Here is a 21,175-nt window from a genome sequence, read left to right on the forward strand (position 1 = left end):
ACTGCTTTCTGGGAACAAAAATTCCCAGAAGGGACAGGTGATGTCCTATGCCCTTTGACATTCAGCATACTGTACAACTTGCCTCTTCGTTCTTAACCACTTTCTTACAAAAATGACTCAACTGGGTTTACTGAACAATTTTTTCCCTAAGGAAATAAGTTACTGATTTTATAATGTAAATCAATGGATAAAAATATTCAAATGACAGAAGTTTCATTTACAACTTCCCTGGAAATCATCCCTTTTATAAAGCTTATAGGAAAACCTCTATCTTACAAAGTTTAGAAACACAGTGCGCTAGAAAACATCTACTGCTTAAATCATTAGTATGTTAGAAATATGTGGCAGATTTATCAGTAGGTATTTGTGTATATTTTAGCATTAAGAGGTATCTTTTTAATTCAAAAGTTCTTGAAATGGTTTCAGAACATTACTTTAGACCTATAATTAAAATGTATTTACTGTAAGTTAAAAGGTATCAAAAATAATTGCTTGCTCACGCTCTCCATTTACAAGGTCCTTCTGAAAACAAAAATCTATTAGGGTTAACTGCAACTCAGCTGGATATACAACAGTCGCAAGAGACCTCAAAACTTAACAATATGTGTGAGAGTATTTTTAATTTCACAATTGTGTCTCAACGGCAAGATGTATTTCAAAAGACAGAAATTCAGAAATAATTCTCTGTTGACATTTATTTTATTTATATGTAACTGTGTCTAGTATTTCAACAATTTTCTATGAAGGAATGGAACAGAAAAAAAATCTACTATGAAAAATTTGAGGTTAATAGTAATTAAAAGTTAAATATTCATGTAATTTAAATTGTTACTATTCAATGGTGCTTTAAACATAACTCGGTATCATCTAAGCCAACTTAAAAGCACAAAATTTTGAGAACCAGCCAACTATGGTCAGTAGAGTCTTTGACTAGAACTTAATTTAGATTTCACAAATTGACTGGATTCTCATCTAGAAATTTACATTCACATATTACTCTCAATATACAACACAAAGACCTAATATAACAAAATTATGAGTGAATTTAAAGTTTAAGTTTCAAAATGAGCAGCATTTTTAGCAAAACTATGTAACATTTAAAAAATAAAGTGAAGAACACACATGAGTCAGTAAGACTCCCAATATACATTCATATGTAAAAGTTAAATTGAGGAACTATCTTGTGGGGAGAAGAGGGAATGTGGCAGGTCAGCTTTGTCTTCATTTATATCACATTTTAGTAATAATTCTTTCATTCCTAAGAGAACAACACTATCTCCTAACCGATACATCTAAAGTGTTAAATTGGGCTGCAAAGTAACTAACTTGAAAAAGGCCTATTTTCCAACAAAAAACACACAAAAAATTTTTTTTAATTGACTTTACTTTCATACCCACCCCCAACCAATCTAAAAGAGCTTTCAATAAACATTAAAAAACAGCTAAAGAGCAAGAGAAGCAGTTTTTGTTTTATTTTGGCTTTGAACCATACCTCTAGCTGCTGTAACAGAGATTTTCCTTTCTTATTAATTTCATTGATAAGGGTGAAAATGGCCACTTTAATTTCCTGTTCTACTCGTTTGTTAGTCTCATTTACTTCTTTTATCCTGAATAAGAGAAATGCATCATTAGGTTATAGACTTATCCTATGTCTCTGACTTACCAACTGTTACAGAAATTCATCCAACTGGGCACTTAACCGAGTAACTAAAATTAAACCTTTGTCAAATGTACAACTTATGTTTTGGCAGACCTGACCACTCAATTTGGTCCAAACAAGTTATGTATGTAGACAAAAAATGGATTAAATATTTATTAATTTTAAATTAAGTTCATAAAGGACAGTTTATTAATCTAGATGGCAATCTCCTTTAGTTTCTATGACGTGAATGTGATAAACAACTGACATCAGTGATTGCTGGTTAGTGTCAAATATGGCACATTGTTCTTGAGAAGCATTAAGATTAAACAGAACAATGTGCAAAAAAAAATGTTGCAACCAATACTACTATTATCTTTTGAAACAAGAGGAAGCTTAGACGCATTTAGTTTCACTAAAACTACTTCAAATGTGAATTCAGATATACCCCTTCCATAGGTTCTTCTCAAAATGACTTCCTACTGTATACGGTTAAGGGAATAAAACATTTTCATTCCTTTTTTAAAAACAGCTGTTGGATGTTTTAGAAACAGGTATAAGCGCCCATGTAGTTATGAAAGTTTTGGTTGTAAATATGAAATAGCCAATACCTTGCTATTTATAAAATAGGAAGAGAAGAATTCTACTAATATAAATACATAAAATGTTAACAAACAATCATAAGATGGTAACTTTAAACTTTTATACATTCTACTTCTGTACAAACTATAACTGACACTTTCAACTGCTAAAACTGCCTTTCATTTACCAAATTCAAATTTGAATAACTTGAACACACCGGGTCAAAAATGTAGTTTTCTCTCCTTTGTACTTCAGGCACTGATTTAAAATTTTTATTCAATTTTGTCCTTATCTTATTAAAATGAGTGGAAGACATTTTTAAAAATGAGAATGCTGCTCACTAGTGGTAAGAACACATGACCTTAAAACGATTCAGCCAAAGGTTGAAACCATTAAGCATGCTGAAAGCAAACTCCCCTGAATTTAAGCATGCTTAAATATATGCTCAATTGTGAAGGCAGCAAAAAAAAATGAATGTACATTAAAAAATGGAGAAAGGTCATCGAAGAATCTAACAGGAGAAGTATAGACATTTTATTACTTTAATACTTTTTTTTTAAGCTTTCTGGAGATGAAATAATCTCCCCAACCCTGCGCAATCTTGTAAACTTCACTTCTCTACACAGATTCAGGAACATATATACAAAATATACGTATAAAAATATGGGATTGCCATATGAATTATCTCACTATCCTTTCTCTGGAAAGGACATCCATCTGTAATTTATGAGAAGACAGTTATCCTCTCCAATATCATCTATAATATATCAGCAATATAAAAAACATCCTGACGTATCCACGAGAACTAACCATGACTAGTGAATTATCTATATATTTATATTATCTACAACCTCTGAGGAGCCTTTATTTTCCTTTGGTATCACTTTTTAAGATGAAAGTTGTAAATTCTTACTAATATATAATGTACGATTTTATAACGTATCAATAATATACAATGTACTATTCATTCATCTTCAATACTTTTTGAGTATTTATTATGTGTCATTTAAAATCATCATAAATTAATTTTAGTATTCTAAAAGTCTCAATATTTGTGAATCTGAAGAATAAACACATATCAACCCTATTCATACCTCTAGGAACATATGGGTTTTAATTATGCCAGCTCCAAGTGTTTATCTTTAAGGACTCCTTTAAGAGTCCTAATCTTCTTAACCTACTCACTATGGAACTCAGTCCCACTTTGTGGTATGAAGGATCTTAGTTCCCCAACCAGGGATTGAACCCGTGCCCCCTGAAGTGGAAGCATGCAGTCTTAATCACTGGACAGCCAGTGAAGTCCCAGTCTCCCTTGCTTTATCAATAAATTTAGTTTATTGAGAAATGAACGAAAATAGGATTTTTAAAAACTGACAGTGTTATTGATAAAAATAACAACAGCTACAATTTGAGCGCTTACTATATGCCAGAAACTGTGTTCTCATAATAATACCACTAAGATAAGTACTGTTTTTAATGCTTGTGTTACAGATGGAAAATTAATTTGTCCACCACCGTTCATACTCTCTCCTGTCTTCCACACAGTCTCCAGTTAAAATTTTATAATTCAACTCTCTACACATTAATTGGTTTTTCTACATTTAACTAAGGCTGACAAAGACTAGAGCCATATTAATTATAAAATAGTCAAAGATGTATCCTAAAAGAGTATTCAAAATTTGAAGCAATTAAATTCTCTTTAATTAACAATTATCATAATACAAACTCAAACATACCATTTACCTCTCCAAAACAATGTTTTCTATATATGCCTAATATAATATAGAAGGAAAACAATTTAAACTGGACCCATCGCGTTTAATAATCCTTAAACTGAAATTATAGTTTTAAGGAAACATACTTACCTATTCTGCACCTGAGTAGCTGCAAAATGAACATAATTCTTCTTCTCAAGAAGCTTAGCCAGCAGATTCTCAATTGCACCTTTCTGGTTTTGAAAAGCTTCTTCTAAAAATTGATACCTTTAAAACAAAAACAAAAATTACATTTAAAATGGAAAATTTACGATTTGGAAAGAAAAACTGCTGCATGAGTCAATCTTTAAACCTTACTTAAATGATCAACACTCTATGCTGGCCACACACCCCCTATGTTACCAGCAACTTTTAACTACCAATCCCCTTTCCCTCTTAACCTGACACTGTGAAGGCACTATTAAGACCAAAAAAATTACTCAAAACTGTTCAAGTGCTCTTAAATTAGAGTTTTGATTCAGGATTGCGTTTTTATAAAAACCTAAATACTGGTGTAAGCTGTATACATTTTAAATCATAAAATACAACCACATTATACAAAATACTTTCAAAGGTGGGAAAACCACCCACAGTTCCAACAACATAAAATCACTGCTACTATTGTAATATCTAGTTCCTTAGTCTTTTCAGTCACAATGTATGTGCAACTCTGCATTTGACTTTATTCTTTATCTTGTCGTTGCAATCACCCTTGAAATAATTTTTCAGTTCTAGACTGTAAATATTGTCAAACTTTTCCAAAAGGGTTATATCAATTAAAAATATGACCAACACCAGAGTTTTATTTTAACTTTGTCAACAAAGTGGTATATGTTAAGATTTGCTAATATTATAATAGTGAAAATTAGACAGTACAAGACTACAGTTCTTTGCTTGCTAGGAAGGCAAAATGGTTTTCTTTGCTAGTTTTGTTACCTCTGTGTAAATTGCTCATTAAGTCAACAAGTATTTTAGGGCTTCTTCTATATGCTAGGGATACATGGATAAAATAAAATCCATTATTGTTTATATTTTCATAATAAATAGGCACAAATATGAAATGATACTACACTGTGAAATGAGCTATACTGGAGGCATACATAGTCTGCAATAAGAACACAGTGTCTATGATGAAAGAAATCAAAGACAATACAAACAGATGGAGAGATATACCATGACTATACACCCAAAACAACCTACAGATTCAATGTGATCCCTATCAAATTAGCAATGGCATTTTTCACAGAACTAGAACAAAAATTTTTAAGATGGTTAACATCACTAATCATTAGAGAAATGCAAATTAACACCACAATGAGGTATCACCTCACACTGGTCAGAACGGCCATCACCAAAAAATCTACAAATGATAAATGCTGGAGAGGGTGTGGAGAAAAGGGAACCCTCCTGCACCGTTGGTGGGAATGTAAATGGATACAGCCACTATGGAGAACAGTATGGAGATTCCTTAAACAACTAAAAACATAACTACCATATGACCCAGCAATCCCACTACTGGGCATATACCCTGAGAAAACCATAATTCAAAAAGAGTCATGTACCACAATGTTCATTACAGCTCTATTTACAATAGTCAGGACATGGAAGCAACCCAGGTGTCCATCGACAGATGAATGGATAAAGAAGATGTGGCACATATATACAATGGAATATTACTCAGCCATAAAAAGGAATGAAATTGAGTTATTTGTAGTGAGGTGGAAGGACCCAGAGTCTGTCATACAGAGTGAAGTAAGTCAGAAAGAGAAAAACAAATACCGTATGCTAACGCATATATATGGAATCTAGAAAAACGATACTGATGATCCTAGGGGCAGGAGAGGAATAAAGATGCAAACGTAGAGAATGGACTTGAGGACACAAAGACAGGGAAGGGTAAGCTGGAACGAAGTGAGAGAGTGGCATGGACATATATACACTACCAGTGTAAAACAGATGGCTTGTGGGAAGCAGCCACATAACACAGGGAGATCAGCTTGGCGCTTTGTGACAACCTAGAGGGGTGGGATAGGGAGGTTGGGAGGGAGGCTCAAGAGGCAGGGGATATGGAGATATATGTATACATATAGCTGATTCACTTTGTTGTACAGCAGAAACTAACACAACACTGTAAAGCAATTATATGCCAATAAAGATGTATTTAAAAAAAAAGAAGAACACAGTGTCTAAATCTGCCTCAACACCAAGGAATGCTTCACAGAGAAGTCAGAACAGAATTATCCTATGCTAACTGCAGAGGCATATTTGGAGAACAACAAATACTTCAACATACCTAGAGAAAGCCGTGCAAAGAACAGAATGTGAGACAATAATAAAATCCAGAACCAGACTGTGAAGAGCTGGGTATACCGTGCTAATTTTTGGATTTTCGTTTTTCAGTAATAGGAAACCCTTGAAGAATTCCAACCAAGATGTAATAATCAGACTTACATTCCAGGAAAATCATCAGACAGAAATATAAAAGATCTGAAGAAGAGAGATGGGGAAGACTAGCTAGAACTCTAAGACAGTAGCTCAGATGAGCTATCAGGGTATGGTACTAATTGGTATAGCTGAATAAACAAACTTGAACAATGGACTCTGTCACAGAGATCAGCATCTTTGGTGATTTGAAAGTTTAACTGGAGCCATATAAAGTAACATCCATGGTATAACCTAAAAACTGAATGCCTAGCTAAGGCAGAGTCAAGAAAAGATCACTGGAAATGAGAAGTTCAAGGTACTGACAAAGTTATAATTGTCTATGTGGACACAAATCATTAAAGTAAAAGCAGAAATTGAGATGAAGAGGAAGGCTATAAGCATCTAGATGTTTGGGCCTTCAGTGAAGGTCTCAGTTAAGGTAAATATAGGAGGAAAGGCTATGAAGTTGTTAACAAAAGGAAAGTCTACTAAATGGAGGGGATCAAGAAGTAAAAGAAAAATTGAGAGAATTAGAAGGCAAAGTTTAGAGCAACAGGGGGATTGCTGTTATAGAGAACAGCTGGCTAATGAGGATTTTGTGTACTAAGAATTTTTTATTGTAGTAAAATATACACAACAAAACAAATCATTTTACGTTTTTAAGAATATTTTTAAAGCAAAAAAAAACTGTCTACAATGTAAAGTCTAGCACATTATAACTCGTATGATATATTAATTAAACAGCACAAAAGCATGTGAGTATTTTAATTTAAAAGGCTTTTAAAAGAGGTTCTACTGTTACATAGGTGAGCAAAGACTATTCCTTCACTGAAGAAACACTGAAGGAACAACATTTTATTTATTTCCTATACCATAATTTCTCTGTGTCCAAAATGAAATACTTTGTTTAAATCTGTACAGATGAAGCAGGAATATGAGATTACCATGCTAACCCTTTTGACATAAGCTTTACATTGTGAGGAACAAAAGATCTTCTGACCCAGAGTTTAATTATGTCTGCAAATAAGAAGGCATTTGGCAGAAAGGTCAACTAGTATCATAACTCACAAAATATTAATTCACAAAATTTAACCTTGCACAATTTTATTTCTTTTCTCAACTCAAAATAAATGTTTCAGAATCCTGTTTCTAGAAATGTCTTGTTGTATTCATATGAACAAGTAAAAGCAAACACACCATGATACACGTAGGTGAAATGATGTGTCTGTCCTTTCCTCCCCTCATACAGGAGTTGACATCTGCACTGGATGTTAAAGGATGAGTAAGAGCTTTCTAGGTAAACAAACTTGGGAGGCAGGTAAGAGCTTTCACTGGGGGAAAAAATCTGAATGTACAAAAGTACAGTTCTGAGGCCACCTGTCATTTTCAGGGCTAAGGAAAAGAAGACAAAGCTGGAAGAGATGGGGAGGTACCAAATGTTAAAGACCACTGTACATTTTGCTGAAGTTGGACTCAGATAATAAATAATAGTGAACCATCAAGAGATTGATAAAACAGTGACAATCAGGCTTGTTTCTTTTCACTTGAATAAACTTCAACTGTATTATTAGAAGAAAGATACTAACTAGAGCTTAAAAAACAAAAGAACAATATGTAAGTAGTTTTGGCTACAAGCTACTTCGGATTCTCTTAGCTAAAAGAATAAACTAACACTGAATTTTCTTTTTTGAACTGATCAAAGTAATAGTTGAAATACTTCAGAAATGGGGGAAAGAATAACCAGTAAATGGATTAAGCATAAATTTGTTAATATGTAAATATATCAAGGAATTTCTTAGATTTTAATCCTGCATATGAAGCAGTGACTCTTAACATGGAAGTCTTAGCCACACTGAGCTATTTTCAGTATTTCAAAATGTCTAGGTAAAAATTATGCACACCCATGATTTACTTATGATGGGCCTTATAAGTAAGACTTACTGTGCTTCTGGCTAGAATTATAGAAACCCAGGATAATATACATACCACTGATTATCATGTTTTGGAGAGAATCATGCTTATATATATATGTGTATGTGTGTGTGTGTGTGTGTGTGTGTGTGTTTGTGTGTGTGTGTGTGTGTGTGTGTGTGTAATTTATTGAGAAATAAATGATTATTTAATGCAGTTTGCTAAGAAGTTTTTGAAGAGAGGGCTCTCATAAGTATGGGAAATGAATAAAAGGATTTTTTTTTTTTCAGGTTGGGAATCACTTAGCTATTAACTGCAAACTGTAACTTTTAAACGCACATTTAGAGTCTTATTAGGTTCTGAGTTGTACAAGGATGCTACTCTATTTGCCAAGTAATTACAGTATTATTCTTAGTAACTGTCAGAGTGTTTAACAATTGATAAGATTTTACTCTGGCACTTCTAGGGAAATATATTATCTTAGTTTGTATCCAAATTGACTATGTAGGGAAACATTTTTTAAAGCTGATATGTAGTAATTCTGACTCAGTTTCTTTCTTAATTCAGTTATTCCACAAAATTTCATAAATACGAATTACATAAAATTACATAAAATTTCAAGCATATAATAAACTACAGAGTCAACCCCACTGAACCTATCATCCACTTGCAAAGAACATCCATTTATAGCCAATTTGTCAATATATCCACCTACTCTATCCTCAAGATTACTCTTAAAAAATTCCGAACATCATATTTTATCTCAGTATTTATCAATCTAGAAATGACAACAATTAGCCTGTTTTGAGAACTTACTCTGTTTTCGGGCACTTTGTGAAGTATCTGACATGGATTCTCTCATTAAATCTTTAGAAAGATTTAATGACTAGGTACTATTATTGTCTGCACAGTCATAGATGGCTTGGACAACTTTCTATGTCTCAGTTCTTCAGAAAAATGTGTAATATTCATCGCATTTATCTTACAGGACTACTCCAAAAATTAAATTGATCAAAACAACACAAAGCACTTAATCAACATAGTGCTTTGCTTACTAAAGCACAGTAAGAGCTTAAAGCCAGTTATCACCACTATTTTTGGCAATAATTTTAAATGATTTGCACTGTTAAAATAAAAAACTTCAATCCTTCAACAACAACAAAAAGTCTACAATGTATATAAAGACCTCATAAGAGTGTTTTTGAGAATTTTTAAATGAGGCTATCTATGTTCCTCATTCAAGACAATATATGAAAGGGAGATGATTATGCCATAAAAGTTCAGCAAGAGCTGCAGAGAGCACGCACTCTGAGCAACCATGATGAGAACCAAAAGGGTAGAAATCTCAAGAAAGCTTCAGGAAGATATCAGGATTCTCACATAAATAGAACAAGAAACAAAAGCCAACTTTAATTAAATCTCAAAAGGAACACAGTGACATCAACTGATGTTTCAGTTACTTAAGACTTCATTCGTAGAACAGGCTGCTACTTTATATTGCTGCCTTTCTTCAAATTCACTAATCTTTTCTTCTGTAACATCTAATCTGCTATTAATCCCATCTGAAATCAAACAGAAAAAAACTGGGGGAGGGGACAAAAGAAGAACAGTGAGTTTTAGGACAACTGTAATAACACTAATAATGTATGAGTGGCATCCCCAAATGGGAAGGGAGAGGGAACAGGGAAAAAATATTGGAAGAAATTATAACAATGGAATAAAATTTCCCAAATTTGATGAAAACTATAAAACCTATATAGATCTAAGAAGCTCAACATCCTCCAAGCACAGGAAACATTAAAAAAATTACACAATGGTATATTATTTCCAAACTGCTTAAAGCCAATAATAAAGAAAAAAAATTTTTTTAAGTTCCTAGAGGGAAAAAGATACATTAGAACAGAGGAATAAAGACAGAACAGTAGACTTCTCAATGGAAACAATGCAAGCCACGATAGAGTAGAGCAACGTCTTTAAAGTACTGAAAGAAAACTGTCAGCCTAGAATTGGTTACACAGCAAAAACAGCTTTCATATATGAAGGTGAAACTTTTGGGGATGATAAATATGTTCATTATTTTGATTGTGATGATGGTTTCACATAACTATGCCACCATAAGGCAGAGATCTAAAGGAGCTATGAGCTTAATGTAAGGATGTAATAAGAGTAACCTGCTCCTCTACCAACTCTACAGGACTAAAAGAAAGTTACAATAATGCTGTGGAAGAGGAGAGGGAAGAACCCTTAGAAGTAGCCATCATAAAGCACCCGATGTGGATTTTTAGACAAAGTGCACATCATCTGGTTGTCTGAAACAACTTCATTCTGGATATTTAATGGTCCCAACCTGGCAGTGCTTGTATGCACTGGCAAAAGGAAATTCAAACCTTTACTGAAGAAAGCATCATAATTCTAGACAAAGTATGTGCATAAATAATTTTCAAGGAAAATGAGAAGTTCATAGTTTAAAATAGCCATATATATATAAAGAAACAAAGCACCTTGAGCAACAGAAAAACAAAGAGGAAGAAAAGACCCACTAACAAAAGCAAAATATCTCTACTTACTACTATATTTAAGGAATGAAACACAAGCTACAACTATTTTTAAATGGGGGTAAAGAATACAGAGGACTTCTAACTTTTTTGGGCAACTCCCTGTGAATCTCAAAACAAAACAAAAAAATCTCATATCTCAAAATATAATTTTTTTAAAGGGGGAGTAACAGATTTAAACTTTTTTAAGTGTAATGAATGGATTTTAATGGAAGCTTAACATAACTGAAGAGAATATTCATAAACTGAGACTGTTCAAAAGAAAACGCCTGTTTCACATTTAGAACTAAAAAAAAAAAAAATGGGAACTACGTAAGTTAAGAGACATGGAGAATGGTATGAGGGAGTCTAACATACAGATGTTAGAGTTCCAGAAGGAAAGACAAGAACACAACAGATGCATTACTTGGTGAGATTACTGATTGAAAGACACAGTCCAAAGATTGAGAAAACCAAATCAAAAGAGGTAATCCTAAAAAGCAGTCAGAAAATGAAGACAGGTTACCTTCAAAAGAATAACAGGTAGAATGTTTGCTGAACTCTTAAGGGCAAAAAGGCAATGTACTTGTACAACCAATGTGCTAATAACAACAAAAAATAATTGACAACCTATACATAAAATGCTATACAAAGCAAAAATGTATTTCAAAAAATGAAAGCAAAATGGAGACATTTTTAGACAAACTAAAACAAAATTCACTGCCAGGGGACGTTTAGTGAAGATTCTAAAATAATAAACTTCAGGCAAGGAAGATGAATCAAGGTAGAAGGTCTGAGAAGGTGGAAGGAAAAAAACAAAGCAAGGAAAAAAGTGAAATAAATCTGTGAAACACTATATTGTATACCTTTAACTTACACAATATTGTACATCAACTATACTTCAATTAAAAAACAATTTTAAAGAGTAAAAAAAAGTGAAGTAAATCTAAAACACTATATAAAATCAGTAATAGTGTATTCAACAGGGGTAAGAAAACAGAAAATTAAAATACATTATAATTATAAGGAGAGTAAAGGAGAGAGAGGAATAAAGTTTTAAAAAAATTTTTAACTGAGGTACAGTTGATGTACAGTATTTCGTTTCAGGTGTACAACACAGTGATTCACAATTTTCAAAGGTTATATTCCATTTAGTTATTATAAAATATTGGTTATACTCCCTGTGTTGTACAACATATCCTTGTAGCTTATTTCTTATATACCTAGTAGTTTGTACCTCTTAATCCCCTACGCCTAATTACCTCTCCCCACTTCCCTCTTCTCACTGATAACCACTAGTTTGTTCTCTATACCTGTGAGTCTGTTTCTTTTTCGTTATATTCACTGGTCTGTTTTAATTTTTAGATTCCACATATAAGTGATATCATACAGTATTTTGTCTTTCTCTGTTTGACCTACTTCACTTAGCATAATACTCTCCAAGTCTATCCACGTTGTTGAAAATCGCAAAATTTCATTCTTTTTTATGGCTGAGTAATACTCCTCTGTGTGTGTGTGTGTGTGCGTGTGTGTGTGCGCGCGCACACACACACACACACACACATTATATCCTCTTTTTCCATTCATCTGTTGATGGACACTTAGGTTGCTTCCATATCTCTAGCAATTGTAAATAATGCTGCTATGAATGCTGGGGTGCATGTATCTTTCCAAATTAGTGTTTCCATTTTCTTCAGATATATTCCCAGAAGTAGAACTGCTGTATCATATGGTAGTTCTATTTTTAGTTTTTTTGAGGAATCTCCATACTGTTTTCCAAAGTGGCTGCAGCAATTTACATGTCCACTAACAGTGTTAAGAGGGCTCCCTTTTCTCCACATGCTCACCAACATTTATTATTTGTGGTCTTTTTGATAATAGCCATTCTGACAGGTGCGAGGTGATATCTTATTATGGTCTTGATTTGCATTTCTCTAATGATTAACGATGTTGAGCATCTTTTCATGTACCTGTTGATCACCTGTATGTCCTCTTTGGAAAAATGTCTATTCAGGTCTTCTGCCCATTTTTTAATCAGGCTGCTTTTTCCTTTTTTCTTTTTTTCTTTTTTTTTGATGTTGAGTGGTATGAGCTGGTTATATATTTTGGACATTAACCCCTTATTGGTCATATCACTTGCAAATATTTTCTTCCATTCAAGAGGTTGTCCTTTTGTTTTGTTGATGGTTTCCTTCGCTGTGTAAAAGCTTTTAAATTTAATTAGGTCCGATTTGTTTATTTTTGCTTTTGTTTCCTCTGCCTTAGGAGACAGATCCAAAGAAATACTGCTACAGTTTACAACAAACAGTGTTCTGCCTATGTTTTGTTCTAGGAGTTCTATGGTTTTTGGTCTTACATTTAGGTCTTTAATCCATTTTGAGTTTATTTTTGTACACGGTGTTACAGAATGTTCTAATTTCATTCCTTTACATGTAGCTGTCCAGTTTTCCCAGCACCACTTACTGAAGAGACTGTCTTCTCCACTGTATATTCTTGCCTGTGTGGGTTGATTTCTGGGCTCGTCATTCTGTTCCATTGATCTGTGTCTGTTTTTGTGCTGCTTTGATTACTATAGCCTTGTAGTACACTCTGCAGTCAGGGAGTGTGATACCTCCAGCTCTGTTCTTTCTCAAGATTGTTTTGGCTATTCAAGGTCTTTTGTGTTTCCCTACAATTTTTAAAATTGTTTGTTCAAGTTAACTCTGGAAATTATCTTTGGTATTTTGACAGGGGTCACACTGAGTCTCTAGAGTGCCTTGGGAAGTATGGTCATTTTAACAATACTGACTCTTCCAATCCATGAACACAGTATACCTTTCCACCTGTTTGTATCCTCTTCAATTTCTTTCACCAGTGCCTTATAGCAGGGGTCAGTCCCCAACTGGGCCGCACAGCAGGAGGTGAGTGGCAGGCAGTGAGCAAAGCTTCATCTGTATTTACATCCGCTCCCCATGGCTCACATTACCACCTGAGCTCCACCTCCTGACAGATCAGCAGCAGCATTACATTCTCACAGGAGCACGAACCATACTGTGAACTACACACTTGAGGGATGTAGGCTGCCCGCTCCTTTTGAGAATCTAATGCCTGATGATCAAAGGTGGGGCTGAGGTGGTGATGCTAGCACTCGGGAGTGGCTGCAAATACAGATTATCATTAGCAGAGAGGTGTGACTGCACAGAGGCCATAATAAATCAATTGCTTGCAGACTCATATCAAAACCCTATCAGTGAGTGGCAAGTGGCAAGTTGCATCTTAAAGGGTAGACTGGACATAAGCAATACACTTCGGGTGTCACTGTCTCCCATCACCCCCATATGGGACCATCTAGTTGCAGGAAAACAAGCTCAGAGCTCTCACTGATTCTGCATTATGGTGAGTTGTATAATTATTTCATCATATATTATAATTTAATAATAATAGAAATAAAGTGCACAATAAATGTAATGGGCTTGAATCATCCCCAAACCCACCCCCGGCCCAGGTTCGAGGAAAACTGTCTACCACGAAACTGGTCCCTGGTGCCAAAAATGTTGGGGACTGCTGCCTTATAGCACGGGCCTTTTATCTCCTTATTAGGCTTATTTCTAAATATTTTATTCTTTCTAATGAGATTATAAATGGGATTGTTTCCATAATTTCCCTTTCTGATAGTTCATTGTTAGTGTAGAGAAATGCAACAGATTTCTGATATTAATTTTGTACCCTGCAACTTTACTGAACTCATTGATGGGCTCTAGTAGTTTTTTGGTGGGGAACGAAGTTTTAAAGTGGTCTGAAATTATTAGGCAGTGGGTGATCATATTAAGTACAGACTTTGATAAGTAACAATTAAGAGAAAAAAACAGTATAAATAACTTTGGAGCTAGTAAAATGGGGGGAATGGAATTATGAAAAATACTTAGCCAATCCAAAAGAAGAAAGAAAAAGGAAAAATAAAGTGGGAAGGAAAATAAGAAATGATGAAATGGTAGATTTAAATGAAAATATAAGTACAGTTGATCCTTGAACAATGCAGGGGTTAATCTGCACATAACTTACAGTCAGCACTCCCAATTCAGGGTACCTCTGCATGCAGGGATTCAACCAACCAGACTGTGCAGTACTGTAGTATTTACTATTGAAAATATCCATGCATAAGCTGACCTATGCAGTTCAAACCCATGCTGTTCAATGGTCAACTGTACTTACATTACATTTAAGTCACTACGTCAGCTAAAGGATAAAGATTCTTAGGCTTAATTTTGAAAAATCCAACCATATTTGTTCATAAGCAACAAATCCAGAACATAAGGATAACAGCAAAGCAGAAAGTAAAAATGAAAAAGGTATACCATGCAATTCACTAACCAAAAGAAAGCTGGCAAACAAGACAAAATTCAAGGTTAACATAAGAGACAGGTCAACTCAAATGGCTCAATTCACCAGTAAAATCATTTTAAGTATGTTCCTGACAACATAGCTTAAATGTATAGAGAGCAAACAGTGATAAAACAAGAAGAATTTAAGAAACTGAGAATCATAATTGGAAATTTTAACACATCTCTTAGTAAAAGAACAAACTTTTGTTCTTTTACTGAGGCTATAGATAGAACACAACATACTTGAGGACTATACTTGAGTGTAGAACACTACCTGAAGTACAATATACATTCTTTTCAAATACACACAGAACCTTCAAAGAAAGCAATTTTATACTAGGCCAGAGGTCAGCAAACTTTTCGTGTAAAGGTCCAGACAGTACTTATTTTTAAGTTTACAGACTCTAAGGCCTCTATCACAACTGCTCATCTGTTCCTCTGCCTTCACAGTAAAGAGAGAAGCCATGGTAGCATGATTGGATTTGGTCTATAGGTCACAGTTTACCAATGGGTGGGTGAACTAGCCCATAAAGTGTTAACAAATTTCAAAAGACTGAAATAATACAAGCCACATACTCTAACCACAATGTAAATAAATTAAAACTCAAAGGGGGGGGAAAAAAAGATAAGTTTTCCATGTGTTTGGAAGTTAAACAAAAAACTATTCTATAACCAATCCACTGTTCAAAGAAGAAATTATAATGGAAACTAGAAAATATTTTGAATTAAACTGTCAAAATTCCATGTAACAAACTGTAAGATAGGACTATGGCAGTACTTAATAGGAAATTAACATTTATTAGGAAAAGGGATGAAATTTAGTAAGCCAAGCATTCATCTCAAGAAAGGAGAAAATAGGGACTTCCCTGGTGGCACAGTGGTTAAGAATCCGCCTGCCAATGCAGGCGACACGGGTTCTATCCCTGGTTTGAGAAGATCCCACATGCCGCGGGGCAACTAAGCCCGTGCACCACAACTACTCAGCCTGCACTCTATAGGGCCTGCGAGCCACAACTACTGAGCCCACGTGCTGCAACTACTGAAGCCCATGGGCCTAGAGCCCATGCTCCACAACAAGAGAAGCCACCGCAATGAGAAGCCCGTGCACCAAAATGAAGACTAGCCCCTGCTTGCCACAACTAGAGAAAGACCACACGCAGCCAAATATTAATTAATTAATTAATTATTAAAAAAGAATGGAGAAAATAAACTTAAAAGCTGTTTCACAGCAAAGGAAACTGTAAACAAAACAAAAAGACAACCCTCATAATGGGAGAAAATATTTGTAAACAAAGTAACTGACAAGGGATTAATCTCCAAAATATACAAACAACTCATGCAGCTCAGTATCAAAAAAAACAAACAACCCAATCAAAAAATGGGCAGATGATCTAAACAGACACTGCTCCAAAGAAGACATACAGATGGCTAAAAAGCACAATGAAAAGATGCTCAACATCACTATTAGAGAAATGCAAATAAAAACTACAATGAAGTATCACTTCACACCGGTAAGAATGACCATCATCAAAAAATCTACAAACAATAAATGCTGGAGAGGGTGTGGAGAAAAGGGAACCCTCCTACACTATTGGTGGGAATGTATAATAAATTGGTACAGCCACTATGGAGAACAATATGGAGGTTCCGTAAAAAGTTAAAAATAGAGCTACCATGTGATCTAGCAATCCCACTCCTGGGCACATATCTGGACAAAACCATAATTCAAAAAGATACACGCACCCTAATGTTCACTGCAGCACTATTTACAGCAGCCAGGACATGAAAGTAACCTAAATGTCCATCAACAGAAGAATGGATAAAGAAGATGTGGTGTATGTGTATATATATATATAGATATAGATATAGATATATAGAGATATATATACACAATGGAATATTACTCAGCCATAAAAAATAACAAAATCATGCCATTTGCAGCAATATGGATGGATCTAGAGACTGTCATACTGAGTAAGTCAGACAAAGACAAATATCATATGAAATCGCTTATATGTGGAATCTTAAAAAAATGGTGTGAATGAACTTATTTACACAACAGAAATAAAGTCACAGGTGTAGTAAACAAACTTATGATTACCAGGGGGTAATGGAGAGGAGGGATAAATTGGGAGATTGGGACTGACATATACACACTACTATATATAAAATAGATAACTAATAAGGACCACAACTATTGAGCCTGTGTACTGCAACTACTGAAGTCCACGCGCCTAGAGCCCGTGCTCCGCAGTGAGAAGCCTGCACACCTCAACGAAGAGCAGCCCCTGCTCGCCGCAACTAGAGAAAGCCCTCACGCAGCAACAAAGACCCAACAGAGACAAAAATAAATAAATAAAATAAATTTTTAAAAAAGATATTAATAAAACCTGGTATCAAGAACCTTGAAATTTTAGACAAAATGGACAAATTTATAGAAAAATAACTTTGCAAAACTGATAGAAGAAACAGAAAACCTGAACCACAAAGAATCTGAATCTATGTTAAAAAATAAATATAACCACAAAATTCCTATCCAAAATACATACCCTAAAGAAACAAACGCACGTGTGTCCCAGGAGACGGGAAGGAATGTTTTTATTTTTTATACTAGCCAAAACTAGAAACAACCCGAATTACTATCAATAAAAGAATGAATTAACTATAGCCAAGAGGTTCCCAAACTTTTTCAGATGATGGTGCCATTTAGCATCTCAGCAGTTTTTTCTCACAGAACTAAAAGAAATACCTAACAAAAATCCAGATTTTTAAAGATATTTTAGTTATTCTTTAAACCGTACTTTTAGATACTTTTCTGTGTGTATATATACATATATATATATATATCTTGTGATTTTTTTTTAAGACTTTTAAAAAGTATCCAGTCAATGAATTCTTCTATTTGCCCTAAGCATTCAAAGGGTAGAAACACCACAGTAAACAAGACAAAATAGGGTCCCCTTCTTCATTTCCTTACATTCTAATTAATCATAAAACCAAAACTTAAATAGACTGATGTAACAGAAAGGATATGGATGGTTAAAAATTCTAGATTGGGTATAGAGAAAAAGGTTCATTAAGAGTGACATTTATTTTAAGATCTCAAAGATAAGAACTAGCCATACAGAGATCAGAGATGAACCATAAATGATGAGAGGCAGGTTTGCACTGCTGCAAAGAAAAGTGATCAACCAATACTTTTTTTACTTTTGTAATAATTTTACCAATTAACAACATTTTTACCAACATACATCTCAACCTATCTGTCCCTTTGCCAAATGGATAACTGATGACTCTGAACGTTTCTTTCTCAAATCTTCTCTCCCGATATTCCTCTTTTTCAATCTCTCTTAGCCATACCCAATTCTTTTTCTAGTCATAAGCAATCATTCTGCCAGGTGACTGACTCACTGAGCCTATGCATTCCTCAGATAGTTTGACAGATCCACAAACTATGATATTAAAATTAACAAGGTTTTTTTCAGCAAACCCAAAATGAATTAACTATTTTTGGAGGTAACTGCTGAAATGAACTACTATTGAACCATATACTCAGTCTCAAGTCTCATAAAGACTGTAAGACTCCCAAAACAGCAAGGACAGTCTCAGTTTTTGTATTATTGTACAGTCATCACCTAGCATGGTACCTGGTACATGGTGAGCACTCAAATACCTACTGAACAAATGAGCTGAATGAATACTGAACTTAAGTTCAATAAACAAGCTGTTTTTTCTCTGACAATAAATGCATCTCATGAAAACAATATGTTTGGATAGGAAATCTTGATTTGTTGCCATAGCCCTTCCTGAGAAGACTGATAGCAGATACGAATTTGTATGTGGTTTCTACTAGCTAGTTGGATCACATCTGAAAGGCTTTTTTGAACTTTAGGAGAATTTATAGCAAAACTAAAAACCCAGTTTGGCAAAAGTTCTTCTGAAGTAGTTGTTCTCAATCTCCACTGAATAACAAAAACCACCTGGGATGATTTACCAGTATTACTAATATACTGTAAAAAAAATTTTGATACCCAGGATGTAATTTAAGATTCTTATTTAACCAGTCTAGAGCCAGACTAAGGCATCTGTTTCTTAAAGCTCCATAGGTAGTTCTAATATACATATAGGATTGCGAATATATTCTCTAAACCTAATCTATCCATTCATTTGTCCTCCCGTTTTTTTTTCCCCCAGTACCAGTAAGTCTTTATTCATTGAATTTTCCCAGGGAAAAGAAGGGGAAGGGGAAAGGATCAGCATGTGTGTTACAAAATGATAGCAAATGGGAAAGGAAGTACCTGGCACAGCAAAATCAACCATCAAATAGAACACTCCCCAGATGGAGTCACCAAAGCTCAAGCGGGCTCAGTCTCCTGCAGTTCAGGAATGTGGAGAAGGGATGAGGGAAAAGAACAGACAGGTACGTGCTTTTCTACCCTCCTTCCCTCCCCATAAATTCAAGATTTCACACAAAGCTTTGGTTTCTAGCAGTAAACATGGAATTACATTCATCCGTCTCCTATTAAACAATCTTGTGGCCACTTTACATGTTTCTTTCACCTGTATAAAAGTTCCTGAGTGACATGGATATACATTCATCTTTCCTTTTGTGGTCTCCCGACCCCACTTTCTACATGGAAGGCGCCCTCATTGCTTCTCTCTACCCTAGGATTAGAGATTAAAGTAGGTTTTAATCCATCCAAAGACAACAGTCTGTTTGGCATGGATCACATCAAGGAATGGTCACGATTCAAGAGACTGGGAACAAGGGAAGGAGAGTTCTTACTTCAGGATTTGTACACAAATCGTTTAACTGCAGATACTACGCAAATTAAATGTATGGTGTACGGGCTGTTTGTGGGGGGAGGAGGGGCATGACGGGGAAATAGAGGAGGGAGTAGGAATCTAGTGTTTAGGACAGAATCTCGTGTTCGAAATAGGAGAAGGGGAACACAAAAGAAAGTGTGGTTCAAGACCCACCCCCCACTTCAAGAAGAGAGGCCCCCAAGCTTATGTTTCAGATCTTTCTGCGTGGTGCAGAACCTTTTGTCAAAGATGCTTTGGCTATTTTTCTCAATATAAAAAGAAGTTTGTAAACAATAAAACCCCAAAAAACATGGAAAAGATCAACACATTATATTTACACAAACTAGGCCACCTAGCAATCACCAAATCAGCTACTTGTGAAGTCCTACGAAACCCAAATACAATAACTAGAGGGGGGCAGCAATTGGTGGAGACAAGAACCCAGGATCAGATGTACATCACCCAGTGAGTTCTACTGCATTTGCCCTGTTACAACAGTGAGGTGGGTTTGCAGTGATCTCACAGCATGTAAACGACACCCACTCTCCTTTAGCTACCATGACACTAATAACTGCTGCAGCAGGGCAGGACACTGGCTCTGGTAACCACAAAGAAGCCATTGCTGATGGTCTCTCTGGAAGCCAAGGAGGAAAGGTCCAGAATTGTTAAAGGTTAAGGATCTTGTCCTTGCTTCATATATCCATACCTGGGCAGCCCAAGATGAGTACAGAGGCATCGTTCTTTTTATGTTTTTTTTTTTTCCGGTACGCGGGCCTCTCACTGTTGTGGCCTCTCCCGTTGCGGAGCACAGGCTCCGGACGCGCAGGCTCAGCGGCCGTGGCTCACGGGCCCAGCCACTCCGCAGCATGTGGGATCTTCCCGGACCGGGGCACGAACCCGTGTCCCCTGCACTGGCAGGCGGACTCTCAACCACTGCGCCACCAGGGAAGCCCAAGGCATCGTTCTTAAAACCTATCCTTACCAACTCACAGTTTTTTTTTACAAAAACACACATTTATTCCCTGTTGTGCATATAGGCCTAGCCTAATCCAGTGAAGGACGGATCTAGTATGTAAAGCGAGTCCTGTGCCCTGGGATTAGAGGTCTGGAACAGGAGCCCTTTATCACACATACAGACGGGCCTTCGCCTAATCTTGGCTTCCC

The 21,175-nt window shown here is 35.4% G+C and overlaps 1 protein-coding gene across 2 annotated transcripts in view; it reads right to left on the reverse strand.

The window, feature by feature from the left end:
- Positions 1 to 21,175, reverse strand: part of TRIM33 (tripartite motif containing 33) — a 149,825-nt gene that overhangs the window by 35,574 nt on the left and 93,076 nt on the right. For both annotated transcript variants that reach the window (XM_024764831.1, XM_024764830.1), the window contains exons 5-6: positions 4,087 to 4,203; positions 1,493 to 1,607 (exon numbers count right to left, since the gene is read on the reverse strand). In XM_024764831.1, the coding sequence (XP_024620599.1) occupies positions 1,493 to 1,607; positions 4,087 to 4,203 (232 nt within the window). The remainder of the gene's footprint in view (positions 1 to 1,492; positions 1,608 to 4,086; positions 4,204 to 21,175) is intronic.

Source organism: Neophocaena asiaeorientalis, unplaced genomic scaffold, assembly GCF_003031525.2.
Source record: "Neophocaena asiaeorientalis asiaeorientalis breed wild unplaced genomic scaffold, Neophocaena_asiaeorientalis_V1.1 scaffold62, whole genome shotgun sequence".
Taxonomy (NCBI): domain Eukaryota; kingdom Metazoa; phylum Chordata; class Mammalia; order Artiodactyla; family Phocoenidae; genus Neophocaena; species Neophocaena asiaeorientalis.